This window comes from Dromiciops gliroides, chromosome 5 (genome assembly GCF_019393635.1).
Source record: "Dromiciops gliroides isolate mDroGli1 chromosome 5, mDroGli1.pri, whole genome shotgun sequence".
NCBI classification, from domain to species: Eukaryota; Metazoa; Chordata; class Mammalia; order Microbiotheria; family Microbiotheriidae; genus Dromiciops; species Dromiciops gliroides.
In genome coordinates this window covers 288848903-288868555 of record NC_057865.1, presented here as the reverse complement: position 1 = coordinate 288868555, position 19653 = coordinate 288848903, and the positions used below count along the sequence as shown (strand labels likewise).

Sequence of the window (19653 nt, the reverse complement as noted above, 5' to 3'; positions counted from 1 at the left end):
TCTTCCTATTCCTTCTTCCTTCTCCTCTTCTTCCTCCTCCCCTTCCTCCTCCTCCTCTTCTTCATGATATGACCTCTGGTGTCCTCTCCTGCCCTAAATCTGTGATCCCATGGTCCAGTAGGATTTTATATAACCACAAAAATGAAACAGTCCCAATTTTCCAGAGCTTATATTTTCATGGGAAAACAAAATGTACACATCAGTAAATACAAACATTTATTATATGACTGTTATATGCAGAGCCCTGGGGGAAGATACAAAGTTTAGATAAGATCTGGTCCAAGCAGAGTCAGGGGAGAAGACCCCCACCCTGAAATATATGCTAGGATATGATAATTGTGCCATGCAAGGTCTGAAGGGGGAAGGTAATGTATTACCCTCTGAGGGATGAGGGTAGACTTCCTGGAGAGGTGACATTTGGATTGTCGGGCTTTAAGATGCAGGAAGGGATTTGATGAGCAAGGTAGGGGATAGTTGGGGCATTCATTTCTTAGGAAGCAAAGGCGAGAAGCTGGTCAGCGCAGAGGATGTTGGGTGAAAGGCTGCAGGACAGAGAGCTGTTCACTTTTCTCAGAGCCGTGGGTGTATGTAAGGTGTTACAAGCTGGGAGGAGAGAGCAGTAGCAGCCCTATTGTGATCCGAAGCACCCCACCCCCTTAGGATCGGGAGGTGGGAGAAGGGGTTCAGATGTTGTACTGGCCTTTAACAAGGGTCAAGAGGCTAACCCAGGCAGGAGCTGCACCCGGAGCAAGCCAACTCCTCACCTGTCTGGTGCATTCCTGCCTCTTTTCCTTTCTATGCCCTGTGCCGGCCATACCCTTCCTTCTCCTAGGGGCTTGCCATCTTAGTAGGGACACCCAATTTCATCTCAGAACTCCCGAGCTCAAGCGATCCACCAGCTGCACCCTCTCTGGTCCCAGGGACTGCGAGCGGGCTTCACCATGCATGCTCCTGGCATGGCCTTTCTTTGTCATCTTTGACATTCAAATTTCTAGCTTACACGGTAATGATAATAACACTTCCCAATTCCATAGCAATTCAAGATTTTCAAAGTATATAAATTAGAGAATAACTGAAAAAATTAAGGTTTGCAAGGCTTGTATATTATTAGATGAGATCCCATACACACATAGCACTTTGCAAACCTTAAAGGGCTAGATAGGAATGCTATATTATTATTATTATTATTAACCTCATTATAGTAGCCAATATCTCAGTAGCTGGAAGGTTTCCCAAGCCCTTTTCCTCCATTTTCTCATCCGAGCCTCCCAGCTACCCCATGGAGTAGATAGGGAGAATCCTCTAAAGCCCATTTTATTGATGGATATGTTGAGACTTAGGGAAGATAAGAGTCTTGTCCAAGGTCACACAGCTGATGATTTGCAGATTAAGGCCCCCTAGACTCCAGCTCCTCAATCTTTCCGCTTTTCTGTACTGTCTCCTCCTTTAGGTCAGGGATGATGCCTTGTAGCCAGCACAGGGCTGGACATACATAGCAGATTTTATTCTTGTTTGCATTCGGGATCCCTTGGGCAGTCAGGCCCATGGGCTCCTTAGAACCATGCTCTCTTGCCTATATTCATAATTAAATAAAATGCTGAATTTCAGTTAGATGTCAGTGGGAATTAAAATGTGACTTTTTTAAATCCAAGTCCACAGACTCTTGGAAATCTGTGGATCCTGGGTTAAGAACCAGGGATGACCTAGGAGATCCTCAAAGTGCTTACAGAGTGATTGTTAGCTATCAGATTCTCAGCCTCTAACATTCCTCTTTCCTTCTTTCCCCTCAGGTCTCTAGCTACACGGGGGTCCTCAAGGCACAGTCCTCCAGGGGGTCCGGAGCCCCAGGAGAAGGGAGCGGAGAGCACGTCTTTCCTTGGGAAGAACCGCTCTGGGGTAGTGCTCCGCCGAGCACTGTCGGGCCCAGGAACGGACACCACAGTGGAGGTGCAGGATGGCCACCAGTTTTTAGAGGTAAGACCTATGGGCCAATTGAGCCCTGGACCTGGATTGGGTTGGACAACCCAGGTGGGCTGAAAATCCCAGATTCTGAATCACTGGGCAGGGCCTCTGGGTAAAGGCCAGCACAGCGGTTGGCCTGAGTGAGTGGCAGCTTTACTGACTCTACCGTGATTTCAGGGAAGGGACTTTAGATCCAACTGTGGGAACTGGACAGGATCTGAGAAAATGGTTTGCTAACACTGAGAGAACCCTTAGAACATGAAATGTCTGAGCTGGGAGGGCCCTTAGAACAGGGAATGTTAGAGCTGGGTGGCAGCCTTAGGACAGGGAATGTCTGAGCTGGTAGGGCCCTTAGAACATGGAATGTCAGAGCTAATCTTAAAACACAGACTGTCAACACAGAGAAGCATATGTCCCAGAAGGGATTGGGAAAACATTCTATGTCTTTTTGGAGTGTCCAGTTCTGTTGTTCAGTCATTTTTCAGTCATGTTTGACTTGGTGACCTAATTTGGGGGTTTCTTGGCAAATATACTGGAATGGTTTGTCATTTCCTTCTCCAGCTCATTTGACACATGAGGAAACTGAGTCAACCAGGGTGAAGCGACTTGCCCAGGGTCACACAGCTAGCAAGGGTCTGAGGCCAGATTTGAACTCAGGAAGATGAGGCTTCCTGACTTCATCCAATTTCACAGGGTGCTTATTGTCTTCATGGGGGACAAAGTAACACAGACTGTCCAGATAGGGGTGGTAAAGGTGTTGAAGGGAGGTTGGCATGGAGAATGCAGACTGGCTGGCATCAAACTGAGAACCACCTGGTATTTGACCTGGAGGAGGCTGTGTCTCAAATTTAAATGCAAACTGAAGGGGAGGGAAGTAGAGCAGGGATGCTTTTTTTTTTTTTTTTGTGGGGCAATGAGGGTTAAGTGACTTGCCCAAGGTCACACAGCTAGTGTCAAGTGTCTGAGGCTGGATTTGAACTCAGGCCCTCCTGAATCCAAAGCCAGTGCTTTATCCACTGTGCCACCTAGCTTCCCAGCAGGGATGCTTTTTGTGCCCTGGACTCCTTGGCATCTGGTGTAGCCTGTGGCCCCTTCTCACAATGATGTTTTTAAAGGCATCAGATCAAAACCAGAAGATTCCAAAGGCAGCTCAACACGCAGCCATACAATGATCAATATTAAAAGTTCACAGGCACCAGTTAAAACCTAGAGGATCACAGTCAGACCCAAACCCCAGGCTGCCATGTCATGGATAAAGGCCTTTCCCTATGTTACCTTCACTCGTCTCCCAGAGACCGGGAGAAAAGTGGGGTGTCTGTGATTGGGGGTGAATCCCGCCTGGGAGAGGGGCACAGGATAGGGTGCCAGACGAGGGGATGCTCCGTCAATCCCTAAAGTCCATCCTGGAGTGTTCCAGAAAGCTTGCCCCCTTGCCCCCAAACCAAACCCAAACTCCCTGAATATCCCTGGGTGATGACTTCACTTCTTTTTCTCTGCTTCACCAGCCGAGAAGAGATGATTCAAGCCGGGACGACGCCCAGGCCCAGCTGAGCACCTTGTGTTGGAATAAGGCTACCACCTTAACCTTCCTCCAGGATATGAAAGGTGGGGACCAAATGCTGACCCTGAGCGTGTCGCCTAATAGCTCTATGCCTCAGTTTCCCTATCTATAAAATGGGACGCAAGGGCACTTGCATCCAAAGGCTTGTGGTAGTGACAGTGCTTTGAGAAACATGTTGTGGTAGCCATTTCTTCCCCTTGTCCAAAGACTTGAGTTCTGATTCTGGCTTTGTTATTTACCAATGCTGTGACTTAGGCAAATCCTATTACCTCTGTGGGGCTCAGTTTCCTCATCCGTAGATTGGGGATGATAGTTGTAGCGTGGAGGCTGGATGACCACTTGCTGGCCTAAGATCCTGTGATTTCTTTTTTTTTTTTTTTTAAGTGAGGCAATTGGGGTTAAGTGACTTGCCCAGGGTCACACAGCTAGTAAGCGTTAAGTGTCTGAGGCCGGATTTGAACTCAGGTACTCCTGAATCCAGGGCCGGTGCTCTATCCACTGCACCACCTAGCTGCCCCAATCCTGTGATTTCTGGTCCCTCCTGCCTCACCAGGCTGTGGGGGACAGATGGGAACATGGCTGGGCAGTGCACAGGGGAAGGAATGACACAGAAATGTCTTCTCTTTGGGCTCAGTCTGCCCAACCTCCAGGGAGGACTTCGACACCACCGGCAAGAAGGGAACGTCAGGGCCCAACTCCTTCTATGTCCGAGCCAACCATCCCTTGCCTGAGCAGGCCGACGCCCGGGCTCTGTGCGTAAAAGGTCAAGACATCCTGCGTGTGGTGGATCCGGCCTACAAGGGCCGGCCCGAGTGGTACTGTGCTCGAGTTGACCCCCTTACCCTTCGAGACCTGGACAGGGGCACAGTGCCCAACTTCCAGAGGTGACCAAGGACTGAGGGGTACACGGGGGCGGGGGCGGCCTCTCTTGGCAAGGTGTGGGAGAGGGCCCTGGGTATGGAAGGGGGGACCATGCTCTTGCTCCCTCCCTGATGAGACCCTCCTCCCCCTCAGGGCCCAGCAGCTCCTAGAAGCCCAGGACAAGTGTCCACACTACAGTCGCTCCAGGAGTCACCGGAGTAATGTGAGTAGGACTGATGGCTGGAAGGGGATCCCGGGGGCTTCTCTCTCTGCCTCGACTTTCCTCTCAGGTGTGGTGGAGCTGCAAAGGTGGGCAGGGAAGCTCTGGCATGGTATCCTAGGCCCTGCTTGTCCTTGACCCCATGGGGTCCCAGCCTATACTGCCCCTGACCCCTCATTTCCCATCAGAATGTGAGCTGCAGGGTGAAGACTGTCTTGCTTGTGCTGGTATCCCCAGCTCTTATCCCAGTGCCCGGTATACAGTAGACACTCAATAAATGCTCAATCAGGCTGTCTTTCTTCCCGTTTTAACCATCTGTCTAAAGGTCCATCTGTCTGTCCTGCCTCACCCACCCGTCCTGATGGATGGCAAGGGCTGGGCCCTGGTTGCCTCTTTTATTATATTTTCCTCTTTCCACCCCCCAGCTAAAGAAGCGTGCCTTAGATCAGCTCCGGCTGGTGAAGCCCAGGCTCTCAGCGGGCCTGGGGGATCCCCAGGAGCAGCTGCTGCTAGACCCTTGCCCAGGTGAGCCCCCCACAGCTGCCACCCCTCAGCCATGGGGCGTCCTGAGCCCAGCTCCTCAGAGGCGGGGAGATGGTTGTAACACAGTGGAAATCACCCTGAGTTTGGGGTGGAGGAGAGCCCCGGATCTAATCCCACCCCCACTATTTGGGTAAAATGTGTGAGGCTTGACTTCCTTCTCTGCGGCATGAGAGGTTTGGATTTCCAAGGCCATTTCCTGGCTCTAAATTGATGATCCCATAATCCTTTGAGACCATGGGCTAGGGGCAGCTAGGTGGTGCAGTGGATAAAGCACCGGCTCTGGATTCAGGAGGACCTGAGTTCAAGTCCAGCCTCAGGCACTTGACACTTACTAGCTGTGTGACCCTGGGCAAGTCACTGAACCCTCGTTGCCCCGCCAAAGAAAGAGAGAGAGAGAGACAGACAGACAGACAGACAGACAGACAGACCACAGACTATGGGGGAAAGAGCACTGGAGTCAGAGGATCTGAGTTCTAATCCTGTCTGTCATTTGTGACCTATGTGACCTTGGGTAGTTCACTTATTCTCTCTGAGACGGGAGTGGCATCAGGGATCTCTGAGGTCCTGACCTGGTGCTAGGCTTCTATGGTTCTATTAAAATCAGTTCACTTCTAGGTCTCAGTTTCCTCATCTGTAAGACAAAGGGGTCAGACTAGATGTCCCCGGGGGCTCCCCATAGCTTGTGGATCTGTACTCCGCTGGGGCTCAGAGAAGGGACCAAGGTCCCTTGGCCCATGGTCACAGAGGTGGTAGTTTGGGATGAGGGTGCACCCTAGTGGTGTATGGGCAATGAGAAGATTTTTTTTTTTTTTGTGGGGCAATGAGGGTTAAGTGACTTGCACAGGGTCACACAGCTAGTAAGTGTCAAGTGTCTGAGGCTGGATTTGAACTCAGGTCCTCCTGAATCCAGGGCAGGTGCTTTATCCACTGCACCACCTAGCTGCCCTCTTTAAGAAGATTTTGATGAGGGTTCCTGGGGAGGCTAGTGCGGGTGTCTCCAGTCCTCACCGGCCTCTGGGCTTCAGGCTGTCCTCTCTGTCTCTGCCAGAGCCTGATCGGAGCATCAAGCCTTACAGCTTGGTGCAGCCTCTGCTGGTGTCCTCGGTCCGTCCTGTGGTGCTTTCCCCCGAATGCCTGGCCCCCCGCTTGATCCGAAACCTCTTGGACCTGCCCACATCACGCCAGGATTTCCACGTGTGCCCAGCAGGTCAGGATGGGCCCGGGGAAGGGGGGGGGAGGGACAGCCCATGCTGGGAGAGGCAGCTGGCATGACGTATCATCTCTGCCCCCTCAGAGAGCCTCACCGGAGATGAACCACTGGTCCCCGCGGCTCCGGGAGCCCCCTCGGCCCAGCCTGTTCCTCAGGGCCTGGGCGTGAGGGTGCGCACCATCCAGGAATCTATTGGAAAGGTATGGAAGGACAAGGCTGAGGGAGAGCTGGGGTGGGCGGTGACCCTTGGGGGCAGGGAGGTGGGGAAGGTGCGTGGGGAGCTCAGACCATCCTTAGCTCAGCCTGGGGTCAGGGAGTCCAGTGTGGGCATCTCTGTGGGGCTCTCTCTAGACTCCCTAACTTCCTTCAGAGCTAAGCTCCAGTGACACTTCCTACATGAAACTTTTCCGGATTCCCTCCCTCCTAGTGCTTCCTTTTGAACTGACTCAGCTAGGCAAGCTCTGGGCCTGGAGGCAGGGGGACTTGAGTTCAAATCCAGCCCCAGATGTTAGCTGTGTGACCTTGGGCAAGTCACTTAACCCTTCTTTCTCTTAATTTCCTCATCCGTAAAATGGGAATAGTAACAGTACCCACCTATCAGGGTTGTTGTGAGGATCCAATGAGATAATAATTATAAAGTGCTTAGCACAATGCCTGGCACATAGTAGGTGCTATATAAATGTTAGCTAGTATTATTGTTGTTATTATTTTAAATTTGTTCTTGCATTTCAAGAAAAGCAGTTTTCTAAAAGGTCAGTTACCTAGTGCTTGAACAGAATTGAATCATAGGATCTTGGGTCTAGAACAGGAATGGAGCAGATGAAGTCCTGGAGCTGGAGTCTAGAAGAGCCCCACATCCTGCTTTAGATACTTACTAGCTCTTTGAGCCTGGGCGAGTTTCCCGTCTCTCAGCCTCAGTTTCTTCATCCCTAAAATGGGGATAATGATAGTAGGTACCTCATAGGGCTCTTGTGAGGATCAAATGAGGTCATGTATGTAAAGCTCTATCAATGTTAGCCATCATCATCATGACAAGTGAACAAGCAGACCTCGGCAGAAGAGTCAGTTGTCCGAGGGCTCCACTGACTTCAGAGCGCTTTCTGCTGTCTACACCATGCTGCCTATTTATCAGATGAGGAAACAGACTAAGAAATGACTTGCCCAAGGGTACACAAGAGAGCTTTCGGGCCTTGGTTTCAAATCCTCTGATGCTCACTGCCTGAGTGATCTCGGGCAGGTCATGGAATCTCTCTGGGCCCCTGTTGGTTTATCTATAAGGTGAAGGAGTTGGGCTAGGTGAGGCCCCTTCCAGCTCATGTTCCCAAGGACCCAGGTCTCTGCATTTCGGACCAGGGCTTTCTTGCCCTGCCTCATTTTGTCCAGATGAACTATTTTCCCAGGCGGCGGCAAGGTGGCGAGCCGTGGCCTTCTCATACCCCTGGCTTACATCCGGGACCACAACAGGGCCTGGAGGCCGGCAGTTTGGGTCTGTGGCCCCAAGGCCAGAACACACGACTACAAGGACTCTTTTCTCTGCTCCCAAATCTAGAACAAACACTGCCTGCTAGAGTTGAGCCCCCAGAGTGTGAGGGAGCTGGTACACAGCGAGATCTACCCAATCGTCATCCATGTGGATGTGACGGAAAAGAATGTTCGGGAAATCAGGTGAGGCTGCGCCCTTGGGGCTGTGGGGGTATATGTCAGGGGTGGGGTACAGAAACCTGAGAGTGGGGGATGGCAGGGGTCTTTGCTGGGGGGAGGAGCGAGGGTGCGTGAAAGCAGCCAGCAGCGCTCAGTGAGGACAGGGCCGTGAGAGCAGGCCTGAGCCATTCTGGGAGAGACTGAAGGATATCAGGGAGCTTGAGGGCAGGGATGCTCGGGGAGAGTGGCCGGGGAGGCCCTGAAGGACAGAGAAGCAAGGGTACAGTTCTTGATAGTCAGGTGGTAAGTAGATAGAGGGCTGCATTTGGAGTTCGAATTCTGCAGACACATTCACAGTATGATCCTAGGAAAGTCATTTTCCTTCCTTCTCTGACCCTCCATGTCTTTATCTGTCAAATGGGACACTTGAAATGATGTTCCCTTCCTCCCAGCATTGTTGTGAAAACAGTTCTTTGTAAGGACTAAACACTATGGAAATGGGAATGGATTATTAGTTAGTAATTTATTTTTACTTCTGTAAGGCTGTTAGCCCTATGAGGAAAGGGAATGTGTCCTATCTATTTGGTATTTCTCCACTGCCCAGCACTGGTCTTGATGTGTTTAACCAGTGTTGGTTGGATATGTTCTTGAAGAGCAAGGAGAGACAGATGTAAAGACAAATGTTTTATAGATTAGACTATGGGGTAAAAGGCTGCTAAGTCTGGAGCTGAGAGAGCCCTCAGAGGAGGTTGATCCCCCACATTTTACAGAGGAAGACATAGCTGAAGCACAGAGAGGTCATAGGCCTTGCCTAGGGCCTGTGAAAATATTTTTTGATGATTTGGACTAATTTGGGGGGCTAAAGCTGACTGGAGGACTAATCTGGGACTTGTGACTATTTGCTATCTGACTTCGTTAATTTAATGTGGGCCGTTTATCAAGTTCCACCACACTGCTCCCAAACTGATAGACTAAAGATTAAGAAGCCTCTTAACCAAATAATCAAAGCAGAGTTTATTTATGAGATACTATTTCAAATTAGGAATACAGGAAAATAAAGTGTACAACCTGACTGCTTTCCTGCGGTCTCTTTCCACTGTGTCTCTTGCGTCTCTTTCGCACCTGCTGAGCTTCGAACTTCTTGAATACAATAAGGGCCTTAGCCGCCTCCGGCCTCAGGGCACGTTACACTTTCCCTGGTTTGTATTAAGGCCTGTAACCTTGTCAGACCCGGCTCTCCTTTTCTGAACCGAACTCTCCTCCGTCCTTGTCCGGGCTCCCCTCTAGTCAGCCTCTCTCCTAGTCCTTCCTCGAGTCTCCTTCCTCTAGTCCATCTCTCCTAGTCAGCTTCCCTTGCTCTAGTCAGCCTTACTCCTCTTAATCTTGTCTCTCTATCTAGTCTGTCCTCGCTCCTTCTTTTTCTAGTCCGTCTCCCTCTAGTCTTCCTTGCTCTAGTCAGCCGTTCTTCCCTTCCTCTTGTCTCTCTATCTAGTCCGTCCTCCTAGTCAGCTTCCTTTGCTCTAGTCAGCCTTCCTCCGTTTCCCCCTTCTCTCCTATCTAACTCCCAGGTCTATATATACCTTTTCTTCTCTCCACTCAAATCTCGGGGCTTCCTTCGCCCCCACAGACCAAGCTAATCCGCCAGCCAGAGCTGCAGCTGGGGGGTGTGTGTGTGTGCTCTCGAGCCTTATGCCTCAGCACAGGCCATCCGGGATCCTTCAGATAGCTCCCCTCAGGTCGGAGGGAGCTGGGGGCTTTTTTTTCCCCCAGCTGTCTGACCTGGCGTCTTGTATAGCCCACGGGGCTTTTTCGCTCAGCTGAAGCTGAGGAGGAGGGGGGAGACCCTGAAGGCCTAAGGCTTTCTAATCTCAGCCTAAAGGTAGGGTCCCCAAATCAAAATAAAATTTCCACAGGCCACACAGCTAGTAAGGGTCTGAGGTGAAATCCATACTCAGGTCTTCCTGACTCCTATGTTACAAATGGGGAAACTGAGCTTCAGAGAAGAGTTGTGACTTATCCAGAGGACAGGAGTCAGCACCGGCTCCTGAGGAGGTGCTATTTGAGCTGGGAAGCTGAGCGCTGTGGCCCTGGATGCTAAGTTCAGGGGCACATTTTGTTGTCCGCTCTGTGCTGACCTCCATTCCCAGCTCTCATCTCCCTGTCCCCTTTGACAGGAGTTTGCTGGGCCGACCAGGCTGGCGAGACTCGGAGCTCCTGAGGCAGTGCCGAGCTGGGGAGCATTTGCTGTGGGACCTGCCGTGTTCCTGGACACGGGTGGACACGCACGCCTGGGCCCATGCAGAGGAACTGACCAAGGTGGTTCGGGGTCGTATCCTGCAGGAGCAGGCCCGGACAGTGTGGGTGGAATGTGGCAAGATCTGACAGGCCCTGCCGGTGGAGTCAGGAGCCCAGCTGGTCTGGGGCCTCCTACTTTGGGCCAGGCAGTCCCCCACCCCAACCCCCAGACCTGCCTCTCCTTTCCCTTGACTCCTTCCTTCTCTAAGCACTTTGAAGGCAGGGCAGGCCTCCCCAGCTGCCCATCTCGGATGACTGACCTCTGGTTGCAGTGGCTGTTGGGAAGTGGGTAGGATAGATGGATCACCTGCTCTGCTCCTTTTGGGGACATTCAATGCCCCAGCTGGGATCTGAAGGAGTGCGGGTGCTTCATCTCCATTCCCTCCCCTTTCTCCTGAGCAGTCTTTCATCTCCAGGTTCCCCTCCTGTGGATGGGAGTCAGAGGGAAACCTGGCCTTAGATTGTTCAGCAAAATCTCTAAAATGGGGATTCTTAACTTGGGGTCCACAGCCCCCCAACCACACGTGAAAACACATAGATGGCCTGCCAGGGACCTATGGAGAGATTTCAGGGGGTCCTTGAACTTGGAAAAAATTCTGCCTTTCTTTTCAGTCTTCTAAACTTAGCATTCCTTTCACTTGTGAATGTAGTCAGCAAACTGTGATACTGAGAAAGGGCCCATAGGCGTCCCCGGATTTCTTGCCCAATGAGTCCAGAACATAAAGAAAGTTGAGAATGACTGACTTAAAGGGTGCAGGTCTGGCTGTGGCTCTTTCCATCTGCCCCTTGGTCTGTTGTGCTGGCTCCGGGGATGCTTTCATCCCCACGTATGCATGTTTGTTTTTTCTCGTGCACATGGGTTTTCTCCCCTTCATGCATATGTGCTCTCCCTATTCATACACCCAGGCTCATAAGTGCACACGTGTGTATCCATGTATGCACACACAGCAGTACATACAGACACGTAGTGGTCCCATTGTTGTGACCTTGTCCACGTTCACACACATACAAGGACACGTGCACCCAGTGTGCTTCCACACACACATTCTCACCCACGTGTGCAAGCACAGTATCACAGCCATGGAGCTGGAAGCCGTTATTTTACAGACAAGGAAACCACCCAGGGAAGGGCGGTGACTTTCTGAAGGTCACACAAGTCGTGAGTGCCAGAGGCAGGATTTGAACCCAGGCTTTCTGGCTCCAAATCTACATTGTTACCATGTTATATGTGTCCCACAATGCAATGCACTGATTTGTGCCCACACATGCCCACACACATGAACCCACATGTTCTCGCTGGCGCTCAACACCCACGTGTATGCACACCACCTGTGGGCTCTCCTTGCTGCTCCTGCTCTTACATAGCATGCATGTGTGCAAACATACGTGTACATGGTCTCACCCATACATGTAGAATTTGCCCCTATTCACATGGATCTCCTCGTTCTCCGGTGTGATCATATCTTCATGCTCTCACATGCAACTTCCCCCCAACTTTTGCACACGTGTGCGTCTGCACATACCTCGGTTCCCCTGTGAGACACTGAATGGAAGCCTCGGAAACTTCCGGGCTTGGCTAGAACTGGAGATGTTAATGTGTATAAATTATTAAGAGCCCCTTTTCATTAGGAAGCCGGTGTACAAAGAAGAAAATTAAATGCCGTTTGTAACAGAAACCAGCGTCTGGTTGCTGCTTCCCATCCCTCCCAGAGGGGCCTGGCTGGCTAGGCTTTCTTCCTCCTGCCTGTCCCCCGTGGCAGGGGGCTCCTGCTGCTGCAGCCTTTCAATGCCTGCCCAGCCCCTCCTCGCCCCCAGCAGCTCGGGTTTCTCTCCCGGCCTCGGAGCTGCCATCTGCCAGCTGGGCCCCTGTCATTGGGAGAACAAAGGGCCTGGCCGGGGCCCAGATCACCTTACCTGACCCTGGGGGACCCTCGTCCTCTTTGCTCCTGCCCAGATGGACCTACAGTGCCCGGAGACCTGACCTTTCTGATACAACAGGCTCTGGGCAGATCAGCACCACCCTTGGGGCTTGATTCCATCATCTGCCCAAAAGGGAAAGAGGGGGATCTCTGTCCCAGATTGTTGGGGGCTCAGGTGAGATGTCAAGGTGCTCTGTCGCCTGGAGCAAAGGAGACACCCCAGGAAAACCCCAGGATTTAAAAGCTGAAAGTATTCCATTATCTAGTTCAACCTTTCACTATAGGTGAGGAAACTCAGATCCAGAAAGCAGAAGAAATTTGTCCAAAGTCACGTAGAGAAGCTCAGAGGATGCTAGGCTGAAAGAGACACCGAAGATCAAATGAGGAATCGGGCCCCGAGCTTCGGTGGCTTATGGAGGTCATGTAGCTAGGACGTCACGTCCAGGATGGAGGCCCCCTTACAAAGCCACTGATCTCACACTGGGCCGAGGAGAGGGCCTCCAACCTGGCCGGGCCAATGTGTCTGGGTGTGTTCCCTTGGCTGAACTGCAAAGGACAGTGGGTAAAGGGGCTTGGAGGTGGGGCCGCATTTGTAAGGGACAAATGGGAAAGCAGAGGTGGTGAGAACAAAAGTCTTGCATTTGCATATTCTTTTTTTTTTTTTTTGTGAGGCAATTGGGGTTAAGTGACTTGCCCAGGGTCACACAGCTAGTAAGTGTCAAGTGTCTGGGGCTGAATTTGAACTCAGGTCCTTCTGAATCCAAGGCTGGTGCCCCTCATTTGCATATTCTCTATCCAAGGATGGAGGGTATTTACAGAGGGCTGGTAAAGCTATATTTGCCTGGGGTCCTTCTAAACCTAATTAAAGACCTTCAAACTGAAAAAAGAAGGGAGAAGACGACAGCTGCCTTGGTTACAATACAATATCAATACAGATCAAACAACCAGTGTTCATTAAGCATCTAGAGTGGACGATACAATGGCCGAAATGAAATATTTTCTGCCCTCACGGAGATTACATTCTTTTGGGACAGACACAATCAATTAACAAGCATTTATTAAGCTACTCTGTGCCAAGGCACTGCGTTAAGCTCTAGGGTTATACAGAAAAAAATGAAGCATTCTCTATCCTCTATCAGAAGAGGTTCCCTCACAACATGCATTGATGTAGTACCTACTATATAACTAGGGACTGGGTTAGCCCAGGGTCATCCAATTGGTAGATTTGAACTCAAGTCTTCCTTTGGATCTCACCTAGCTGCCTCTAACAAGTCACTTCCCATTCCCTGGGTCTTAGTCTCATCATCTGTCAAATGGGAGGGTTAGATGAGATGATCTCTGAGGTCTCTTACAATTGTAGGTCTAGGATATGGTGATTCCATGGACTGAAATCCTATAGGCCAGGTGCGATGGGGAGCTTTCAGAAATGAAATTCTGAAGACAAAGAGAAACAATTCTGATCAGGAAAGAGGGGAGTTTCTGGAAGAGACAAGAGATCCAATGGGACAATATACACAACGCTTTGCAAACCTTAAGTTACTTTTAAAAAGAATCATAAAAGTATTTTATTATTTTCCAGTTACATGTAAAGATAGTTTTCAACATTTGTTTTCATAAGATTTTTAGTTCCAGATTCTTCTCCCTCCCACCTCCCCAAGACAGAAAGCAATCCGATATAGGTTATATGTGTACCATCATGTTATGCATATTTCCAATGAATACAAGAGCCTGGTCCAGTGCTATTTATGAGTGTTAGCAATGTTGGAGCTTGGAATGAGCTGAGAGTCCTGAGGAATGGCTTTTAAAAAAAGCCCCTATCTCGGTGAAAAGAAGAGACTCAAATAAGGGATAAGATCCCTGCTTGGGTGTATGGGGTGATGATAACTGATGTCGGAGAGAAGGTAGAACTACTTAACTCCTCAACAGAAAACTTCTGTTTTCTCTGCCAAGGAGAACAATGTTTGGACTAGACAGGATGGGCAAATGGCTATTAGGGAGTTGAAACTCAAGATAATTAGGGAAATAGCAAGAGAGCACCTTGATCCTTTCAATTCATTCAAGTCACCAGGCTCAGACAAACTCTATCCTATGATACTGAAAGAATTAGTCATGTGGGTGCCAAGCTGTTTGAAAGATCATAGGGTGTGGGAGAGGTGCCCTGGACCTTCCCCCTGTGTTTTTCTAAAAGGAGATTGGAGTCTGGAAACTCTAGGCTAGAGGTGTCAAAAAGCAGTCTTCCGGTCTTATGTGGCTCGCAAGTTCAGTCTGATCCAGAGTAAAATGTAATTAGAAAACATTTTAAGAATAAAAATACAATAAAACAGAGAATAATTACATTTCAAAGCTAAGTTAATTTGCAGCTGCAGGGATCCTTTTGTGTGAATCGGTGGCCCCCATTTCTATTTGAGTTAACACCACTTCTCTAAGCTATTTGAGCTTAATTTTGCTTCCAGACAAAATTCTAGGAGGTTCTATTAATAGAAGGACCAGAATTTAAGAATACCTCAAGGGTCCAAGCTGCATCAATTGACTGCATTTTCTTTTAACCTCTAAGGCAAAGAAAATAGAGATAGTAGGATGAAAATTTTTATGTCAAAGTAAAATTCTAACATCTGCTTGTGATTATTTGCATTTAAAGTGTATTTTCATGGATAGAAGTTATAAAAATTATAGTAAAAATCATTTTAAAAAATTTCTGCATCAATTGCCACACTTGGCCCTTTTAGTGAATTACTGAATCTAGAAAAGGAAGCAGGAGGCGCAGCGCCCTTGTGACTTCTTCCTGAACAGACCACATCAGATGAACTTAATTTCTTTTGACAAGTTTCCTAGATGGGGAGATCAAGGGATGGGAAAGGTAGAGTTGACTTAGCTTTTGGCAAAGCATTTGACAAAATTTGTCCTGCTGCACTTGGGCCCAAGTGGGAGAGACTGGTGGTAGGTAGACATCAGTGCTGTTAGGAGGGTTCAAAATGGATTAAATGAGGAGACCCAGAGCAGTCCTTGCTGGATCAAGGTCGGCTTGGAGAGAAAGCATCACAGCAGGGCCACAGGGAGTTGTCCTTGGACTGGGCGGCTGAACATTTGTTATCAATGTCTGGATAAGTTTATCAAATTTGCACGTGCCAGGAAGCAGCCAGGGGCAGCTAGCTTAGATCAGGCAAAGACATCTTGACAGCCGGGAAAGAGGGTAAATTGAACATGATGAAATTAGGATTATGCCACATTTATTTATTTAAACACTGCTTTAAAGTCTGCAAAATGTTTTGTATACATCTCATTAGGGACTCCCAAAGATCATTTGGGGTAGGGATTATCATCCCATTTTAGAGAGGAGGAGTCCGGCTGAGGGAGGTTTAAGGGAGTTGTCTGGGGTGGCTAGCCAGGCGGTGCAGTGGTTAGAGTGCTGGGCCTGGAGTCAGGGACACCTGAGTTCACATCCTGCCTCACACACTGGCTATGTGACCCTGGGCAAGTTAAATAAACTCTGCCTATCTTGGTTTTCTCAGCTGGAAGATGGTGATAATAAAAGCACCCGCCTCCCATGTACTCACTTAGCACTGTCCTTGGTGCATAAGTAAGTATTTAATGGATTCTTGCTCCCTCCCCCCTCCTGAGTGTTTGGTGTCCCAAGGAGGAAGAGTCAGAGTTGGGATTTGAACCGAGCTCTTCCTGATTCCAAGTTTACCACTCAGTCCCTTGTGCCAGGCTAATTAAAGTCCTACACTTAGATTCAAAAAATTGATTGCTTGGGGCCAACTAGGTGGCGCAGTGGATAAAGCACTGCCCCTGGATTCAGGAGGACCTGAGTTAAAATCCAGCCTCAGACACTTGACACTGAACTAGCTGTGTGACCCTGGGCAAGTCACCTAACCCTCATTGCCCCATAAACAAAACAAAACAAAAAAACAAGATTGACTGCTCAGGCACAATGTAATCAATTAAATGAAAAAAGAGCTGGGGGTCTTAGTGGATGCAACCATATTTTGACTCAGGCAAAGAAAAAATTTGAATAGGATCTCTGGCTTCATTAATGATAAAAACAGAGGGTTAAGAATGAGGGAAGAAATTGTCCCACTGTGCTCTGCCTCAGTCATTTGACATCCATAGTATTTTGTTCAGTTTGAGGTGGGTCATTTTAGGATGGACAAATGGACTTAGGGTCTCCCATCATAACTGGTTGGAGGAACTTGGGATATTGAAGCTTGTAGAAGAGAAGATTGGGGTGGGGGGTGGTTATAGTGGGATGGGCCTGATGATTGCCTTCAAGCATTTCCAGGGCTGTCATGTAGGAGAAGAATTACATTTGTTCTGCTTGACCCTTGAGGATGGAACTGGGAGGAAGGGATGGGTGCAAGGTGCAGAAGTTGGCTCGAGAGGAGGAGCAACTCATGGAGATTTAGGTCAGTTGGATAGTGGAAAGGAGACGTCTGCTGTAATACACGGTGAGCTCCTCTTCCTTCACCAGAGTTCAGAGGGTCTGAGCTCTGCACCTACACGAGGCTCCTGAGGGATCTAGTCCAATGGCCTCGATTAACAGAAGAGTAAGAACTGCAAGGACCCTCGCCGTCATCTGGACTTGCCCCCTCCTCATTTTGTATATGAAGCAATGGAAGACCAGAGAGGGGCAATAACTTCCCTTAGATGGTACAGGGAATATATAGCAGGGCCAGGATTTGAACTCAAATCCAGTGTGCTTCTCACTAGACAAATACATTATCCCTATTTCACAGTTGGGGAAACTAAGGCATGGAAAGAAGTGACTTGAGCAAGGCCACACAGTAAGTTGCAGAGCTAATACTGAATGCCAGATCATCAGAGTCCCAGTCTGAGGGACAGTGAAAATTCTTTTTTGTTGCCTCTTAGCTTCCCTGATCCTGGTCCAGAACCTTTCCATTTTAAAATCACAAATAGCAGTCTATGCTATTCAGTACCATGGAAAGAGCTGATTAACTGTTGACTGATTCTCTGGCTTTGGGTTCGAATCTCAGCCTTGTCACTACCTATGAAACTGTGGGCAAGGTCTCAGTTTCCTCATCTGTAAAATCAGGGCTGGGTGGCAGCTAAGGTCCCTCCAGCTCTTGTTCCTATGAATAGCAACAGACCCAGTCCAGTGTGCGAGGTGGATCTCGATCCAGCCCTCACTTACTCCTATGCCCCATGACCCCCAGTGAACATTAACCAAGGAATGTTCCTTGCCTGAGGGCTGGGGGTTCAGCAAGAAGGAGCCCTGGCACGCGCCGTGCCTGTCCAACCTCCAGCCCCCCTCATCTCCAGGGGAGAAGGAAGGACACGGAATGGGGAGCAGGTGGAATGTGGTAAGCCTCAGGGGGTGGCAATTACCCAGGTTAACACGTGTTGAGACATTTAGAGGTAATACTGTCTCTGCTCTAAGGCCCCTCCCAGCTGGGACATTCTCTGTCCTAAGGTCTCTCCCAGCTTGGACATTCTATGCTCTAAGGTCCCTCCTGGCTCTATAGCCCATGATACCAAAAAGCACTAATTTCCTACCTAAGACTGAGCTGTCCAAGAGTAGAAGGAGCTGCCCTAGGAGGTCAGGAGTTCTCCATCCCTGGAGGATGAACAACCACAGCGGCTTGCCCATGGTTGACCTTTCTGAAGCACTTGTTGAAAGGAATGTAATTTCTGTTCTGGGAAAGGTTGGTCTAGTGACAGGCTTCTGGTGGGGGACCAGGTGGGCAGGTGATGGCCATCAGTATGGACGTCATAAGGAATCCATGGGGTCAGGGAGGAGGGGGATGTTTGGGGAACGCAAACATTCTTTTTTTCTCTCCTTTTGCAGGGCAATGAAGGCTAAGTGACTTACCCAGGGTCACACAGCTGGTAAGTGTCAAGTGCCTGAGGCTGGATTTGAACTCAGGTCCTCCTGAATTCAGGGCTGGTGCTTTATCCACTGCACCACCCAGCTGCCTCATACAAGCTCAATTCTTCAGCCCTCTATCTTTCATTTATCCAGTTACTGATAATGACTCATACTTATTAAGGTTTACCAAACACTTTTTCTTACAACAACAACTCTGTGAGGTCTGAAGGGCAAGGATTAATCTCTCCATTTTCCTGGGAGGAAAAGTTCAGGGACTTGCCCAAGGTCACACAGCTAATGGGCATGAATCTGAGGATGAAGATGATAAGGATCAGAAAAGCAGAGTCCAGAGCAGGGGGAGAGAGAGCTTTTGGGTGAGAGGCCTTGGAAAGCCATCTCAGCTGGTCTTGTGAGGATGAAGGAGATTTCTGTAGTTGGGAATAGGGGTGGGATGAGGGAGAGAATGGCAGAAGAAGGAAGAATCCTATAGAAAGGGCTGTTTGGAAATGGGGACCAGATCACTTGGGAGTGTAAGAGGGTGAATGAAGAGGAGGGGGAGGAGGTGATACTTGGAAGGGACTTTGGGGACAGATTACGGAGGGCATCGAATGCCAGGCAGAGGAGTCTGTTTCATCTTGTAGGCAGTAGGGATCTACAGAAGTTTCCTGAGCTGGAGTGGGGTGTGGGGGTGATTTTAAGGCGATTATGCCACAATAACGGACAGGAATGAAGACTCATAGAGCACAAACTACCTCTGTCCTCAGACAGCTTACCCCCTGGTAGACAGAACCCTGACAGTAAGGAATAAGTCTTAACGGCAGTGAAGGGGTGAAGTGGATAGAGTACTTGGTCCAGAGTCAGGAAGACCCGAGTTCAAGTCCAGCCCCAGATGGGCAATTCATTTAACCTTTGTTTGCCTTTGTTTCCTCCTTTGTAAAATGGGACTTAAGAATAGCACCTGCCTCACAGGGTTTGTTCTGAGGTTCAAATGAGATAATAATTGTAAAGTCCTTAGCCCAGTGCTCGGCACATCCTAGGCGCAGTTCTTCCTCCTAGAGCTGATTGTCCTAGCGGAAAGGGAAGGGGTTCTACAAAGTTAGGGGCTGGTCCGCTGAGGGGAGCCCCATGTGGTCTTGGGGTGTGAAAGTCCCTGAGATCTTGTAGTCTGGGTCCCGGAGAATCTCAGGGGAAGCGGATATTGGGAGCTGGGGTCCTTTGGTTAGGGGACAGGGCAGAGCTTTAAGGGATTCGATCTCAGGGAGGGTCTAAGATAGGAGTCTCATGGAATCTCTTCAGAGAGCTGATCTGCTGGGAGAGAATGCAAAGGTCTGGGACTCGATTGAAGCACCTCCCCCCCCCCCCCCGCAATATCCTCTGGCCCCAGCGTTTCACCCATGGGATATTCGTCTTAATGTTTTGTTTTGTCCTCGTCTTGGGTTGATCCTGAAGGGTTCCTTGCTCTGTTAGGGCAGGAGGCTATGCCCTGCCTGGGTGGGGTGGACAGGGCACTAGCTGGACGAGGAGTTAGGAGATCTGGGTTCTTGTCCTGGCTCTGGTTACCTTTCTGTGTGACCTCAAGTAAGTCTCCCGCCCTCTCTGGGCCTCAGTCTCCAAGGA

General features: G+C 49.5%; 1 protein-coding gene across 1 annotated transcript in view; it reads left to right on the top strand.

Moving 5' to 3' along the window:
• CARD10 (caspase recruitment domain family member 10) overlaps window positions 1-11950 on the top strand; it is a 44100-nt gene extending 32150 nt beyond the window's left edge. Inside the window, exons 13-21 of the mRNA XM_043965163.1 lie at window positions 1791-1974; window positions 3468-3567; window positions 4158-4407; window positions 4538-4607; window positions 5030-5129; window positions 6196-6354; window positions 6442-6557; window positions 7907-8022; window positions 10173-11950. Of these exons, the coding sequence (XP_043821098.1) occupies window positions 1791-1974; window positions 3468-3567; window positions 4158-4407; window positions 4538-4607; window positions 5030-5129; window positions 6196-6354; window positions 6442-6557; window positions 7907-8022; window positions 10173-10380 (1303 nt within the window). The 3' untranslated portion in view covers window positions 10381-11950. The remainder of the gene's footprint in view (window positions 1-1790; window positions 1975-3467; window positions 3568-4157; window positions 4408-4537; window positions 4608-5029; window positions 5130-6195; window positions 6355-6441; window positions 6558-7906; window positions 8023-10172) is intronic.
• Window positions 11951-19653: the final 7703 nt, after the last annotated feature.